General features: G+C 34.2%; 2 protein-coding genes across 7 annotated transcripts in view; one reads left to right on the forward strand and one right to left on the reverse strand.

Annotated features, from left to right (window-relative positions):
* The window catches only part of LOC131932607 (rootletin), a 73,376-nt gene extending 65,739 nt beyond the window's left edge, over positions 1-7,637 (forward strand). For all 6 annotated transcript variants that reach the window (XM_059289543.1, XM_059289541.1, XM_059289542.1 and 3 more), the window contains 8 exons: positions 344-523; positions 1,125-1,265; positions 1,986-2,125; positions 2,601-2,730; positions 4,588-4,788; positions 5,081-5,250; positions 6,655-6,796; positions 6,910-7,637. In XM_059289543.1, the coding sequence (XP_059145526.1) occupies positions 344-523; positions 1,125-1,265; positions 1,986-2,125; positions 2,601-2,730; positions 4,588-4,788; positions 5,081-5,250; positions 6,655-6,796; positions 6,910-7,242 (1,437 nt within the window). In that variant the 3' untranslated portion in view covers positions 7,243-7,637. The remainder of the gene's footprint in view (positions 1-343; positions 524-1,124; positions 1,266-1,985; positions 2,126-2,600; positions 2,731-4,587; positions 4,789-5,080; positions 5,251-6,654; positions 6,797-6,909) is intronic.
* A 1,884-nt stretch (positions 7,638-9,521) lies between these two features.
* Positions 9,522-15,685, reverse strand: LOC131932609 (SUZ domain-containing protein 1). The gene is made up of 5 exons (XM_059289548.1): positions 15,609-15,685; positions 13,921-13,988; positions 13,320-13,460; positions 13,005-13,184; positions 9,522-12,876 (listed from the first exon to the last, which is right to left on the reverse strand). The coding sequence occupies exons 1-5, from the start codon at positions 15,660-15,662 to the stop codon at positions 12,768-12,770; spliced, it is 552 nt and encodes a 183-aa protein (XP_059145531.1). The 5' UTR covers positions 15,663-15,685; the 3' UTR covers positions 9,522-12,767.
* Between the last annotated feature and the right edge of the window lie 255 nt (positions 15,686-15,940).

Raw genomic sequence — 15,940 nt, forward strand, 5'->3', positions numbered from 1 at the left:
TTAGAACTAAATTGTTCCTCTAACCACCTTTAGAACTAAATGGTTCCTCTAACCACCTTCTAAATTGTTCCTCTAACCACTTAGAACTAAATTGTTCCTCTAACCACCTCTAAAACTAAATTGTTCCTCTAACCACCTTTAGAACTAAATGGTTCCTCTAACCACCTTCTAAATTGTTCCTCTAACCACTTAGAACTAAATTGTTCCTCTAACCACCTAGAACTAAATTGTTCCTCTAACCACCTTCAGAACTAAATTGTTCCTCTAACCACCTAGAACTAAATTGTTCCTCTAACCACCTAGAACTAAATTGTTCCTCTAACCACTGCTGTTGACTGTACAGGAGAAGATCGCGAAGATGAAGCAGAACGAGTGCAAGCTGGATGAGGACAAGAAACAGCTGAGAATCAGCCTGGACGAGTCTGAGAACAGGTGCACCAAAATAGAACTCAACCGCCGCGCGCTGGAAGGGGAACTGCAGAGGATGAGGATGGCCATGAATGACAAGGAGACAGAGAATCAGGTAGCCAATCAGATTTGCTGTGTCTCAGTGCTTAGAAACCCAGCCAATCAAAATCTTTGGGCCAGTACATGTCAATATTGATTGCCTGATTAGCAGGAGATGGGGAATCCTTTCTCCACTGGGGGGGGGACATCATTTATTTATAGATCATTAATAATTGAGCTACAGCAATTGACTTTGCTGTAGTGCACATGTTCCATTGAATTCAGAGATTATTTAATTTCATCTGGTGTAGGACTGATTATATCTACAGTCATAGATTTTCTTGATGCAAATTCTTGAATCAGTGGATAGGATGTGTGATAATGTATGCATACAAGCTCTTTAGTAATTTGTTGTAATTAAATATACTTGTGTGCTTGTGGAAGTAAATTATATAATAGAGGATGAATTAGTCACTTTATTGGTCACATTCATTCAAAACCTCTGTCCTTATTACATGCTGTTAGTTTTTTTTTCTTAATTTGAGTGTTTTTTCTGCCTTCATAGACAAATTAAAAGCGAATCATCTTATATTGCCTAATGCAGTACCTTTAGAGTTGATAGAATATTTTGTTTATGAATTTGAAAAGCCTAACTGTATGATCCCATGAAATGCTAGGTGCTACAAGATCGCACAGAGAACCTGATGAAACAAATCCAAGATCTGGAGGCTAAAGCCCAAAGTTTACAGCTGACCATTGACCGTCTGACCACTAACCTGGCCAAAACAGAAGATGAAGGTCACAAGTCCAAGGACAAGGTCAGTTCACAGCTTATAACAACTTTTGCTAATCCTTTAATTAATGTGATATTTAAAACATGTCACCCAATGTCCCCCACTGACCCAGAAAATGTCTCCAAATGTCCCCCCACTGACCAGAACATGTCAGCAAATGTCCCCCCACTGACCCAGAATATGTCACCAAATGTCCCCCCACTGACCAGAACATGTCAGCAAATGTCCCCCCACTGACCCAGAATATGTCACCAAATATCCCCTCACTGACCCAGAACATGTCACCAAATGTCCCCCCACTGACCCAGAACATGTCACCAAATGTCCCCCCACTGACCCAGAATATGTCACCAAATGTCCCCCCACTGACCCAGAACATGTCACCAAATGTCCCCCCACTGACCCAGAACATGTCACCAAATGTCCCCCCACTGACCCAGAACATGTCAGCAAATGTCCCCCACTGACCAGAACATGTCACCAAATGTCCCCCCACTGACCCAGAACATGTCAGCAAATGTCCCCCACTGACCAGAACATGTCACCAAATGTCCCCCACTAACCCAGAACATGTCACCAAATGTCCCCCACTGACCAGAACATGTCACCAAATGTCCCCCACTAACCCAGAACATGTCACCAAATGTCCCCCACTAACCCAGAACATGTCACCAAATGTCCCCCCACTGACCCAGAACATGTCACCAAATGTCCCCCACTAACCCAGAACTTGTATGTCCTCAGGTGCAGGCCTTGAACTTGTCCTTGTCTGACAGCAATGCTTTGATCAACGATCTTGAGGAGACGGTCAACAAACTGAGCAGGAACCTGGCTGCTAGTGAACATGACAGGGGACTCCTTCAGGAGAGACTTGAGGCTACCAGGTAGGGCAACACAATTTAACACACAACTACAATCTTGGAGAGTTTACTCTATAACTACTTGTTAAATAATTACCATGCATGAGAATTACTTAGATTTATAAACACCAGCTTTGCAAGTTGTGTTCCTGTCCATTATTCATTTAATTTGTAATGCCAATATCTCCGATTAATCTTACTTCAGTACAGGGCTTAAGGGATTAATACAAATGGTAGCTGCAGTTAGGTTAATGCCGTGAGGATTAATCATAGTTATTTGCAAAACTGACAATTTGAATATACTGGTCTTGATAACCAACCAGTAGCAAATATTAGATCAAGTGTTTATTTACTATTCTATAAAAAAATCTTCAGTAGATAATCACAGTAAAAATGTGTAGTTACCAGAAACTTATTTGCAGTTCACTCCCCTGGAGATAATAGAGTTGCTGCCCTTTATTTCCCTTGTCTTAAAACTATTGTGTTCTCCTACCATCAGACAAGCCCTTAATGATGCAAAGAAACAGAACCACATCCTGATGGACAGGCTACAGGCTATCCAAGGTGACATGGCAGCCACGGAAGTCAGGTGCTCAGAGCTGGAGGGGCAGATCAGACAGTCAAACAATGTAAGCTGGGGCACCTTGACAATATTGATAGCACCTTGACATTATAGATAGCACCTTGACAAAATAGATAGCACCTTGATAATATAGATAGCACCTTGACATTACAGATAGCACCTTGACAATATAGATAGCACCTTGACAATATAGATAGCACCTTTACAATATAGATAGCACCTTGACAAAATAGATAGCACCTTGACATTATAGATAGCACCTTGACAATATAGATAGCACCTTTACAATATAGATAGCACCTTGACAAAATAGATAGCACCTTGACATTATAGATAGCACCTTGACAATATAGATAGCACCTTGACAATATAGATAGCACCTTGACAATATAGATAGCACCTTGACAATGTAGATAGCACCTTGACAATATAGATAGCACCTTGACAGTATAGATAGCACCTTGACAATATAGATAGCACCTTGACAATATTGATAGCACCTTTACAATATAGATAGCACCTTGACAATATAGATAGCACCTTAATAATACAGATAGCACCTTGATAATATAGATAGCACCTTGACATTATAGATAGCACCTTGACATTATAGATAGCACCTTGACATTATAGATAGCACCTTGACAATATAGATAGCACCTTGACAATATAGATAGCACCTTGACATTATAGATAGCACCTTGACAATATAGATAGCACCTTGACAATACAGATAGCACCTTGACAATATAGATAGCACCTTGACAATATAGATAGCACCTTGACAATATAGATAGCACCTTGACAATATAGATAGCACCTTGACAATATAGATAGCACCTTGACAATATAGACAGCACCTTGACAATATAGACAGCACCTTGACAATTTAGATAACACCTTGACAATATAGATAGCACCTTGACAATATAGACAGCACCTTGACAATATAGATAGCACCTTGACAATGTAGATAGCACCTTGACAATATAGATAGCACCTTGACAGTATAGATAGCACCTTGACAATATAGATAGCACCTTGACAATATTGATAGCACCTTTACAATATAGATAGCACCTTGACAATATAGATAGCACCTTAATAATACAGATAGCACCTTGATAATATAGATAGCACCTTGACATTATAGATAGCACCTTGACATTATAGATAGCACCTTGACATTATAGATAGCACCTTGACAATATAGATAGCACCTTGACAATATAGATAGCACCTTGACATTATAGATAGCACCTTGACAATATAGATAGCACCTTGACAATACAGATAGCACCTTGACAATATAGATAGCACCTTGACAATATAGATAGCACCTTGACAATATAGATAGCACCTTGACAATATAGATAGCACCTTGACAATATAGATAGCACCTTGACAATATAGACAGCACCTTGACAATATAGACAGCACCTTGACAATTTAGATAACACCTTGACAATATAGATAGCACCTTGACAATATAGACAGCACCTTGACAATATAGATAGCACCTTGACAATATAGACAGCACCTTGACAATATAGATAGCACCTTGACATTATAGATAGCAAAATTAGAAGATCAATATACAACATTAGCAGTAGATTCAAAACATCAAAATAGTTATCATTATTATATAGAATTTATAATGTTACTAACTATATAACACCATATATACACCATACAATACAATTAATTCAACCAAATACCATAACACAACTCATCACTACTGAGAATAAAATGTTTAAATAAATAACCCTAAGAGGTGCTACAATATACACTGACATCATGTGTCTATCTCCAACATACACTGACTGTCTATCTGCAACATACACTGACATTATGTGTCTTTCTCCAACATACACTGACATTATGTGTCTTTCTCCATCCACAGCTGCTAGAGCAAAGGAAAGAATCTGAACAAGAGGTGAACCAGAGACTGCAGAAAATCTGTGCAGACAAGCAAGCTTTACAAGAAAGGGTGGCGTCCCTTTCTAGAACACTCAACAGCATTGAGACAGAGAAGAGAGAGATTGAGAGGTCGACCATGAGACTGGAGAAGGACAAGACAGCCCTGATCAAGACCTTGGATAAGGTACCTGACCTTTACTGTTTGCTTGATTTTAAAAAGAAAAAATTTTTCTAAATCTTTTCATAAATACATTTTTCTTCTCCACCTAGATTATTCAGAAATGGGGCAGCTTTTTAAATATTTTTCTAGTGAAGCATGAATTAAAACGTACCTTCATGAATTATTTTAATTCAGTTCTCAAACTAATCAAACCTACATCTCCAGACATTTGAGTTCTGTCATGTATTTCTGACATTAAATGTACTCACCTGTTATGTGTGTCCTTAACATTAATAAAATGAACTGTGTGCACCAGGTTGAGAGAGAAAAACTTCAGACAGAAGAACTGGCCCATAAGTCCATCTACAACAAGGACAATGTTGACCGCACCTTGACCAGGCTGGAAGAGGACAACATCACCTTACAGCGCCAGATCCAGGAGTTGCAGGCACAGCTGGCTGAGGCTGAGCAAGCCCACGCCCAGAGGTCAGTTCCTGGGGACTCTTAAGCTTGTTCCTCTTGATAGATTTTACATATGATAAGTTATGGACTGAAGTAGATCTTTTTACAGTGAAACAAGGGTTGGAATAAGTTCACAATTCTGTAAATCTGTTTACTGTTTTTTTTTAGTAACTTAATTTCTAAGTTAATTTAATAAGACACAAGATTACAAGACTCCAAATATCAAGAACACTTGAGATCTTAGGTTAACGTTTTCTTTTCAACTGGATAATGTACCAACACCTGCTAGATGGTTTGATAGTGTTACAGTATACTAGTTGGTTATAAAAATTGTGTAATGATCACAATTAGACCCAGAGTCCTGTGGGCTGAAATGATTTCTTGTCAACTAGTTTTATTTATGTCCCATGCTCCTTCAGCCTGTCTGACTTAAACATGGATCACCTACGCAGGTACCATCACCCATCACTTCTGTATTCACTGGATTATGGTTCTTGTTTATCACTGCATGAAAATGTGATGGTCTCTTCTTGCTATACATCAAACATGTATTGGTGGTAGTTGGTTAATATTATATGATCCTAGGTTTATACGCTTTGTGTATGTATTGGTGGTAGTTGGTTAATATTATATGATCCTAGGTTTATACACTTTGTGTATGTATTGGTGGTAGTTGGTTAATATTATATGATCATAGGTTTATACACTTTTATTGTATTTTTTGGGTGTACTGTGTATGTATTGGTGGTAGTTTGTTAAAATACCTGTTGGTGGTGTGTTAAATTAATCTTTCTGAGCTTATATTTTTTGGTTTTTGGTGGTTGTAGTTTAATGTGGTCTGTCAGAATTTATACAGACCTTTCATGCTTGAATTCACTTGGCATGGTCTTTATAGTTTTATGTATGTTCACTCAAAGATTTTAAACTGATGTCATGTTTTAATAGTTGACATTGATGAGATAATAGATTTGTTGTACATCACTAGTGGTAGGTTTTCTTGCCAAACCTTTTTTTTTTAAATATTTAACTTACATTATATTATAAAGAATTCTAGTCAAGTTCTTAAACTGTTTAGTGTATTTGCAATTTTAAAAATGTCTTATTTTGTATCAAATTGAACCTTTACCAAATGACCATCATTAATTTACTTTACAAGTAACCAATGTTACAGATCCCTACCAAATGACCTTTCCAATACTTGTTTAAACTAGGGCTACATTATGGTTGTTTAATTTAAATAATTTACATTCCTGGAATAAAAAAAAAGCTACAAATATTCCAAGTAAATGAAGGCCTTAATAATTAAGATGAACAACCATATCCAAAAGCAAGAAATTATTAAATAATGATAATTGTATATTTAACCTGCTGGTAAAATGTTTTTAATATGCCTGTAGGTCTATAAAATTATTTTCACTTAAACTCTAGACTGATTGACCTGACCACGCGCCACCGAGCTGAAACTGAGATGGAAACTGAGAGGCTCCGCAGTGCCCAGCAGCAGGCTGAGAGACTTCTAGAAGCTCGGGAGAAGGCCCACAGACAAAAGGTCAAAGGGCTTGAAGAACAGGTATTTGCTGACGTCGAATAACTTTTCATTATTTTTTTTTTACAATTTTTATATAAAAAAAAATATGTGACCACACTTGACTTTATTTTAACAATGTCTTCTATCTTTCCCAGAATGCTTTCCTTAAGGACCAGATAGCCCAGGAGCTTCGTAAACGCCAGCAGTACATCACCAAGTCCACCCGGGCTGGGGAGGAGATGAAGGACCTGCGCTCAGTCCTCGACACCTCCTTGTCCAACATCATCCACGACCCCAACCTTGACCCCATCCTCCTGGAGCAGGAGACTCGCAGGCTGGACGAGAGCCTGAGCTACAGCCGCAGCTTCACCCCTCGCCGCAGGTCCCCCGCTAGGACAATGTCCCCTGGCAGGGTGGGCTTCACCTCCACTCCCCAGTACCACTCTGTCCCCCTCAGTCCCATCCTCAGACGCAAGCTGAAACAGTAGCTTTGATAACATTCCCAGTGCCCTGATCATTAGTTGACATTAGAAGCAGAGTCTAACCTCTACCCTAACACTAGCTAAACCCCAACCACAATTTGTAGTTTGTTTATTTTTCCATTGATAGCTTTAGTTTGTTTTAGCGAAAAAAATTTCTCAATGAAAACTATGATGCTGGGTTATGGCTTTAAAGTTTTTTTACTAGAATTTTTATGCTGATTTTCCAGCCTTGTTTCAAAGTTGCTCAGTTAAAATTATCATTCCAAAAATGTTACCTGGTTCCACAAGATGAAGTTAAGGTGGATGATATAGATCTTAGTTCATTATATGCTGACCTAAACAGATTCATAACACTTTATTCTCTATTTAGGTTTTTTAAAAAAATCTCCAAATCAAGTTGATGTAAAAAAATTTTGTTTTATTTACTGTCTCAACTTTTTTTCCTAAAAATGTGTTTTAGTTTTAGTCAGACTATTATAGATTGAGCTTGATTGGAAACAGTCATAATGATAGTTCATAAAATAGAATTTGAATGGGGTAAACACTTGAGAGAGATTTGTCCTAGAAAGTAGTGCCTCAGCCACTGCCTTACTACGCATGATCATGCTCAGTAAAATCAAATGTATTCCTACACCAGTCTGTGATATGTAAGCAACCATATGTCTACATCTGACTTGTAATAGTATCATTTCCTTAAGTCATCATTTTAATGAGATAGAATCAAAAAAATAATTACATGGTTGATTGTTCAGAGAACATGAATAGTTTAACCCCACCATGAGTGGCACTACAATGAATAATCTAGTGTATGCAAGCAGATACTACTAGATTTCATGCTAGACTAAATGATCTGTAATCGGTTGATTTTTAGAATCTACTTTGCTTGATACTGAAATAGTCAATGTTATTCCGATTATACTCCGTCCAAGTCATTAAAGGATTTTTTTTGTTGACTTCTTTTTTACAGCAAATTTGACATTCAGTATTGTTAACGTTTTTTTTTTCAAAATTTTTAATTCAAATTTTTCTGATAAAGACATTAACTTTAAGATCTGCAGTTTTGTCTGTGTATGCATATATATTTTTTTTAACATGTGGAGGATTGGTAAAATCTCCACCATTATTTTATTTCTAGTTAAAATGTAAAAAAAATAATAATGAAATTTTGTAATTTTTTGTGCCAGTCACACATAAAATTTTGTATTTCCAACAGCTCAGCTGTTTTCACCTGTAACACTGTCTGTGTAAGCACAAACCACCTACAATGCATGAATGCATGTTGCAAGTTACTTAGCTTTTTTGTTGTCAAGTATATAACCACCTTATAATTCTTTTATGTTACATTATTGTAATTTACTTATAATTTTTATTTTATCAGCATTAACCTTTTGAATGTGATATTTTTTGCACTCTTCTGACAATGTTCAGTTTAGAGAAATTTTGTTGATGCCACTTCTACATACTTATTTGCCAACATAAACTCAGTATTTTAGACTCATTTTTTCTGTATTAATATAGCACTCATTTGTGTACAAGTATATTAGTTTTGCTAGAAATAGTCCTCTGCATATTTGTGTATGCACTATTCTTTTTTTGAAAATTGTTTACCGAAGTTGTTAAATTGTTTTACAATGAATATTAAAAGTTAACTGTGATAGTACATTTGGCAGTAACTTAAGCCATTCAATTTTTTTCTAAGTTGATTTGAATCAAACAGCATCTTCAGATAATTGTTTAAAATCTGATTGATCTGATTCGTAGTCTTCACTTATAGCAATACTACTGTTTATTTACACAATTTTTTCATGTATCATGGTTTGGAAATAGAGATGTAGAATATTAGATTTTTCTGACTGCTGGTACAATATGCTAATCAAGCCCAATAATTACTAAAATTTTCTCTTTAAAAACTTCACTTTTTTTGTGCCATTTAGTCCTCATTGGTTTAGGAAAATTATCACTAATAGAAAAAAAAAAACAGCTGTACTTTCCAACATAACATGTTACCATATTTATATTTTTTCATTGCTGCATGATGCATGTTTTACCTCCAGCTTACAAATGTACAGGACACAAGACTAAATGGCTGTGAACTGAAAGATCATTGAAAACTGGAAACAATGTATTGCATGAGCTCTGTATTATTTTCTTTCTTTCTTTATAATAATAAAGTGTGCTAATAATTTCTTGTTTTCACTTGTGTTGATGGAATCAAATGTAAAAAATTTCCTGTTGAATGAAGATACTGATTACCAAATTATCCAATTAACAGAAAACAAAAAAAATGGAAACGCATTCAAAAACTTGAGTTTAATCTACATGTACACAAATTCAGCCTCACTGCTTAAAATCAAAACATTGATTCAAAATACTGTTAGAAATATTTAAAACTTTGGCCAATATTTTTGTTCTAATTAAAGAGACAACACAAATTAAAATCAATCCATTAACAGTTAATTTTGGGAAAAGGGTGGGAACTACTTATAAGACTTAAAATAGCAGCAGATAACTTACTATAAATTAAAAAATGCTAATCAAACAAACCAACAAAAGAAATCAACAAAAAGATTCAGTTAACCTTTGACAAGTACGCACAAATATTTGAAAGAGCAAGGCAAAAATTTTATATTTATAATATGTATAAAACAATTCCAATGCACTTTTTGTGAAAAGTCCTTAAGATGGCCACAAAAATTATTTCACAAAACTGCATTAGTTCACACTTAGGTCTAAACAAACACCACAGGCAAATGTTATAGTTAATAAAATAGTTCATGTTATGATGGGGTAGGTCTTAACAAGCCCCATAAATGTTATACTTAATAAAATAGTTCATATTATTTTGGGGTAGATCTTAATAGATCCCACAAATTTTATAGTTAAAATACTTCATGTTATGATGGGGTAGGTCTTAACTAACCCCACAAATTTTATGGTTAATAAAAAAGTTACGAAGGGTTTTAGGTTGACCCTAAAGGCATTAGTTACTCTTCCATCCACTCAAGATCAACAGTTTTTTATAGACCTATTTATATACAAGTAATAACTACCTTTTATTTTTACAATTAATATAATACATTTGTCATTTTTAAATGAATGAATGTTAAATTAATTTATCATAATCGTGAATATAATGTAAGACAATGAGTTATTGCATGTATCAGTAATGGCAACATATAGAAGGACATCTGGATGTTTTAGTAACAGGCAGGGAGATTTTTTTGTTGTAGCATTGTTGAACAGATGACTATGTTAGTTTTGTTGTTTAGTACTGTTGAACAGATAACTAATGTTGGTAATAACCTTCATGTTTACAAGAATAAAAGACAATGCATTATAGTTTATAATTTTTTCCTTGTAACCTTGAAGCCCAAAACCATTAGGAAATGAGAAAGATCATTACCAAAATAACTCAGAATTTCTGCTAAATATTACTCATGTTTTAACTGTTCCACCACATCCTTTATTTATTTAAACAAGTCATTCCTTCCCACCCATCCCCCCATAACCAATTTTAACAAAATTAAAACACCTAAATCAAAAAGACTTTTAACACACAAGTTAGAATCTCTCCTACATCAGAGTAGGACCAGCCCACACCTTGTCACAATAATCATCCCCTGGGTTGTTGAAATATTTCATTTTTCTCACGTCATTTCATGTTTTTATTCTAGCTTTAAAATTACAGCTCTTGGGTGTTGAAATATCTAATTTTTTATTTTAGCTTTAAAATCACATTTTAAAAATATTCTTATTTTTGTTGCAGTCTCACAATAGAACTAGTTTTTTAAAAAGAAGATGCTTGCAACCACTGGTGTTTATTTTATATTTTAGTTTACACTTCTGATTGAATTAAAATTAGAAAATTTAAAATATTAATTAACAATATTTTAAGGAAATGAATGAATTAAAAAATAGTTTACAATGAAAAGAATCATTAAATAATTTACAAAAAAATACAAACAGAAACCACACATTAAAGACCAACTTGTGATGTATGATCTATACAGCAAACAAAATATTTCGTACAAAATGATCATGTTAAACCAGGGATGTGGGTAGGGCTAACAGATGGGAGCACAAAAACAAAGTGGTTCAAATCAGAGTTGGACTCAACTGGTTTCAACCAAATTTAAGTAGGTTCAGGTAACCACTGGTGGGTTTATTTTTATTATGTACAAAACATTCAGCTTAAAGACATAGATCATTATTTCAGTATTGTGTCCTTGTAGGAGCATTTGTGGTTGAATTTACAACAGAGCATATTTTAAAACAAAATAACCACACAAGGATAAGACTAAGAGCAATAAATATCATTTAATTTAAACAACCATCACTTTATCCAGCCTTCCCTTCGCATAAGTTACAGCATAATTTTTATCTTTTTTCATTCGTTTATTTACACTCAAGACAAAATAAACGCTAAATAAATTATTTTCATTTTATAATTGAAGCACCGGAAATTGTAAGATTTTAAAAACGGCTTGTAAGAACTAAAACAAATTGAATCACTTAAACAAGAAACAAATCTTTCTGACAGCTTAAGTCTCGATTAAATCAATTAAAAAACAGTGTTTGTTAAAAGATTTTGAACATATACCTAGAGTCTGATCATACATTCTTGTTAAAATAGTTTAGACAAACAGCTGGCAGCTATAGAAATGTATGACCAGTCATGACATAACAAGTTGCTACCTACAGATGGTACAACAAACATGTTTCACACAGCAAACAATTATTGATTATGGCATTATCATGACTAATTATCTTCATACGCCAATAATTGCTGATGTCTGACATGACTAACACAGTCACGTATATTTTTTTTAAACACACAATGTGTTCTTAATATCTATTTATATCATATATGCTTTCAATCTGTTCAAAAGTTTGTTACTTTAAATAAATAATTGAATAAGCCAAGACAAGTTAAAGATTTTTGGAAGTTTGAAAACATGTTTAAAAATAATAGTCTTTTGAATAAAATATTTCCAGTTTTAAAAGAATAATAAATATAAATTTTATACATTCTCCAGGGGTAAAATTTATAATTGATGCAATTATAAAATAATACTACACAGATAATTCACGTCAACCTTTGTATTGTCACAACTTACAGTGCTAATCCATTTAGGGGTTTTTAGCCAGCTTATCCTAATCAATAATGTTGATGCCAGTAGTTCTTATGGTCAACTGGTCAACTTACAAAGATATTTTCTGGGAATTTATACATGTATACAATTCTTTAAAATATATTATCAAGTATTTTTTTCTAAAACAGTCATAAATTTTTTACATACATTTTGATGTGGTGAGACAAATTCTCAAACTGGCTTTAAAAAAATTTTGAAACCATTTTTTTTAAAATTCAAAATTAGAATTTTTTTATTATGAAAATTCATGATATAAAACTATAGACTAATAAATCTTACAAAAGGCAAGCCAAGTAAAGATTAGCACAAAGTACCAGAATATGGAAGTTGCCACATCACATCAAACTAAAAAAGGAAAATTTTTTTTTTTAACTAATGCTAGGTTGGATCAGCCTTTTTAAAACCAATTGTACCATCAGGACCTCTAGGCTGTCGAACAATGGATACCCTGGGAGATGAAGGGTCAGGTTTAATCATTTGAGGAGAGCTGAAATTAAAAATAGTTTTTTTTTTTAAAAATGGCATCAGTTAATAAATTCACAATATTAAAAACCATATCCTTTATTTACTGGTTCTCAAACATGACTTCTTAAGTTAACTTTATTTTTCTTCTACCTGCTTTTATCTAAAGTGTCATCATCTCCTCTAGAAAAATTGTCTATATTTTCATTATTATCATCATCATCATCTTCTGGTGGAAGTGAACCAAATATTCTCATCCTAGCTTGAGCATACTCAGCCTCTCTTTGCTGCAGTGATTTATTATGTTTGGAGGAGCCTGTGACACAGGAGGGGCTGGAAATTCAATTATTAGGTGATCATTCTTCTTACAAACATATAACAGTAATAGCCACTTATTTTTTATAAAAACAATACAAGTCAACTAAAAAAAAACACTATACAAAATAAAAGATATTAGGAAAAACTAACCCTATATTATTTGTGTGTTTCTTTGGCGGACTGGATGGTGATTTTGGTTCTCTGCGCAAAATACGGACCTGGGGCTGGTACTGTGTCTTTCCACTTTCTTCTATTAAAATTGGGCTAGGGGTAGAGACTAAATGTTGTGTTCTGTTGAAGAATAGCACATGTGGAAAAATTTACAAACAAGATATAAAATACATTGGCAAGTTTCAAATATTAGTTAAGTATTTTATTTATATGCAGTATCAGAGAAAATAGTCTATGACATAAATATTGATTCAAATGTCCTTTCTAGTTCTCCGAGTATAACCATTACTATTCAAAATCAATACGGGAAAATAACAATGGTAGCTTCATGTCTTCTGTTTGCTGAGTTTTTAATTAACCATTATTACATGTTTAATCATAGTTAATTAAAAATAGACTACAAAAAAATAATAGATTACAGATTACTCATTTACTGATCGCCCTTCAAAATCAAATAATACACTACTCTACTGCCTTTCTGTAATTAAAAATTATAACAAAGCACTTTTTTCAAGTACCTTGATATTTTTTTTAAAAAGTTAACTTTAAAGCCTACAGACTAGTAATACTTTCCACATACTGCTTTCTTTTTTCATTCTCTTTACTTTTAATATCTAGAGACATTTCTTCTAGTCTCTTGTCGAGAATCTGAAAAACAAAAAACAATACTGCCATGGTTAGTAAATGTATGGGAACAGGGCATTACCCCCTCTCCTCCCTCCCCAGTAGGACATTACTACCCGGTCATCGCTTAAGGTTCAGCTAGGGTTTGAGTTTGGGTTAGGCTTAAATCAATGTCTAGAGTTGGGTTTGGTTTTGGGTTAATTTTAAAGACCTACGATACTTTTATTACATTTTGCATAGTTGATGATATAAAACTGAAGCCTGGCCAATGTCATAAGTTTAAAATCTGACACTTCTCTGTTCCAGTTTCAATTAAACAAGACTAGGCCTAGTCATTTACGTCAAGAGCTGTGTGGTCAAGTGTAAGTGGAATAATGCGTGGACATTGTGGGTTCACACCCATCAGAGGCATTTCAATTTCATATGTTTTTGTCGTAATTTCTGAAAGGATTACTTTCCTTAATTTGTTCTTGTTTATGATAGCAGGCATACTAATGATATTTGCAGCACATGAAAAAAAAGACTAGTCCCCAAGATTTTTGCTAAGAAAGATAAAAAAAACTTAAGAAAATAGCAATGGAAACTGGAAACAATAAGAATAATAACCGTTTTCAAATGGTCAAGCTATTTCACATATTTAATTATTCTATGTGAATTTTAAAATGGAAATTGACGGTTGAATAGCACTGTGAACTACTAAAGTCTAAACTTGTAGGCCTACATAGGCCTAATTAATTTAAAATTACCATTAGGCCTAAGCCCTGGTATATTACTTTAGATTTAGAGTAGACTACTGATCATTTATGTAACAGCTATGAACAAATACTAACTTTACCAAACTTAAACCATAGGGCCTAATACTTTTTCTTATAAAATATGACACAAAAATAGCACTGCTCTCTTAATCTATACCTCATTCCCTAGTCACGATAAATGCTTTTGTTATTGTAAAATACTATCCACTACCCCAGTTGTATTTTGCATGGAATAATAGCTGACTGGGAATAGCCCTAGTATTTGGTCTATTATAAAATCTAACTATTATAGTATTTATACTAAGTCAGCTGGGCAGAATAGCCTTGGCCTCATTGTACTCTAGAGACTCAGAGAGTCGTAAGTATTAAGTATTAAAGTAAGTAGAAAGTTACCTTCTTGAAGTGGACCTACAAATAGGCCAAATATTAATTAGGCCTACACTAGATCCAGATACGTAGCGATGGAGGGGCAGGGGGGGGGGGGGAACATAGATCTCTATGTGCAAATCAGAAGTTTGAAGGGGGGTGCAAATTGAAATTGAAAGTTTGAGAGGGGGGTGCAAATCGAAAGTTTGAGAGGGGGTTGCTAATCGAAAGTTTATCCCCGGGAAGGGTCGCTACGCCTCTGACTAGATCTATATTACTAATATTAGAAATCTAGGATGCACTGAAATGCCAGTGAATTTGACTTGAGTGAATGAGTCGATGACTGTCACAATTCTGTCACCACTGAGCACTGAATGATTGGAAAGAGAGCACTGCCTTGTCTGTTGGGCCCACAATCCAAAGTATAAATAATCAGTATGCTCAAAATTGTAAATTATTTGGTATCCTTACTTGTGGTGTCTATAACTCTGAATAAAATTAAATTTTAATAACGGTTACTCACACCACTATCGGCTTGTTCTTCCCAACTATCTAACTCTAAATCTTCTTCCGCCATATTGGGTACCCCAAGACAGCGGGTGTACCAGTGAAATTGCGGCTGTGTGGCTAAATCCAATATTTACCAAATAATATTTACCAAATAAGCCAAAAGCTTTTTTTTTTCGAAATTCGGTTTTTAAAAATAAAATATTTAAAAATAAAGATTAATATTAAATATCTATAATCTTTAATCGTACAAATTGGTGTATGTGTTTTTTTTAAAAAAAACTTTTCACATAAATGAGATACCTCATTCAAAGACATGAATAAATTTGATCTGTTTAAAAAACTTTG

This window comes from Physella acuta, unplaced genomic scaffold (assembly GCF_028476545.2).
Source record: "Physella acuta isolate Inbredline_101_S28 unplaced genomic scaffold, ASM2847654v3 ptg002230l, whole genome shotgun sequence".
NCBI lineage: Eukaryota > Metazoa > Mollusca > Gastropoda > Physidae > Physella > Physella acuta.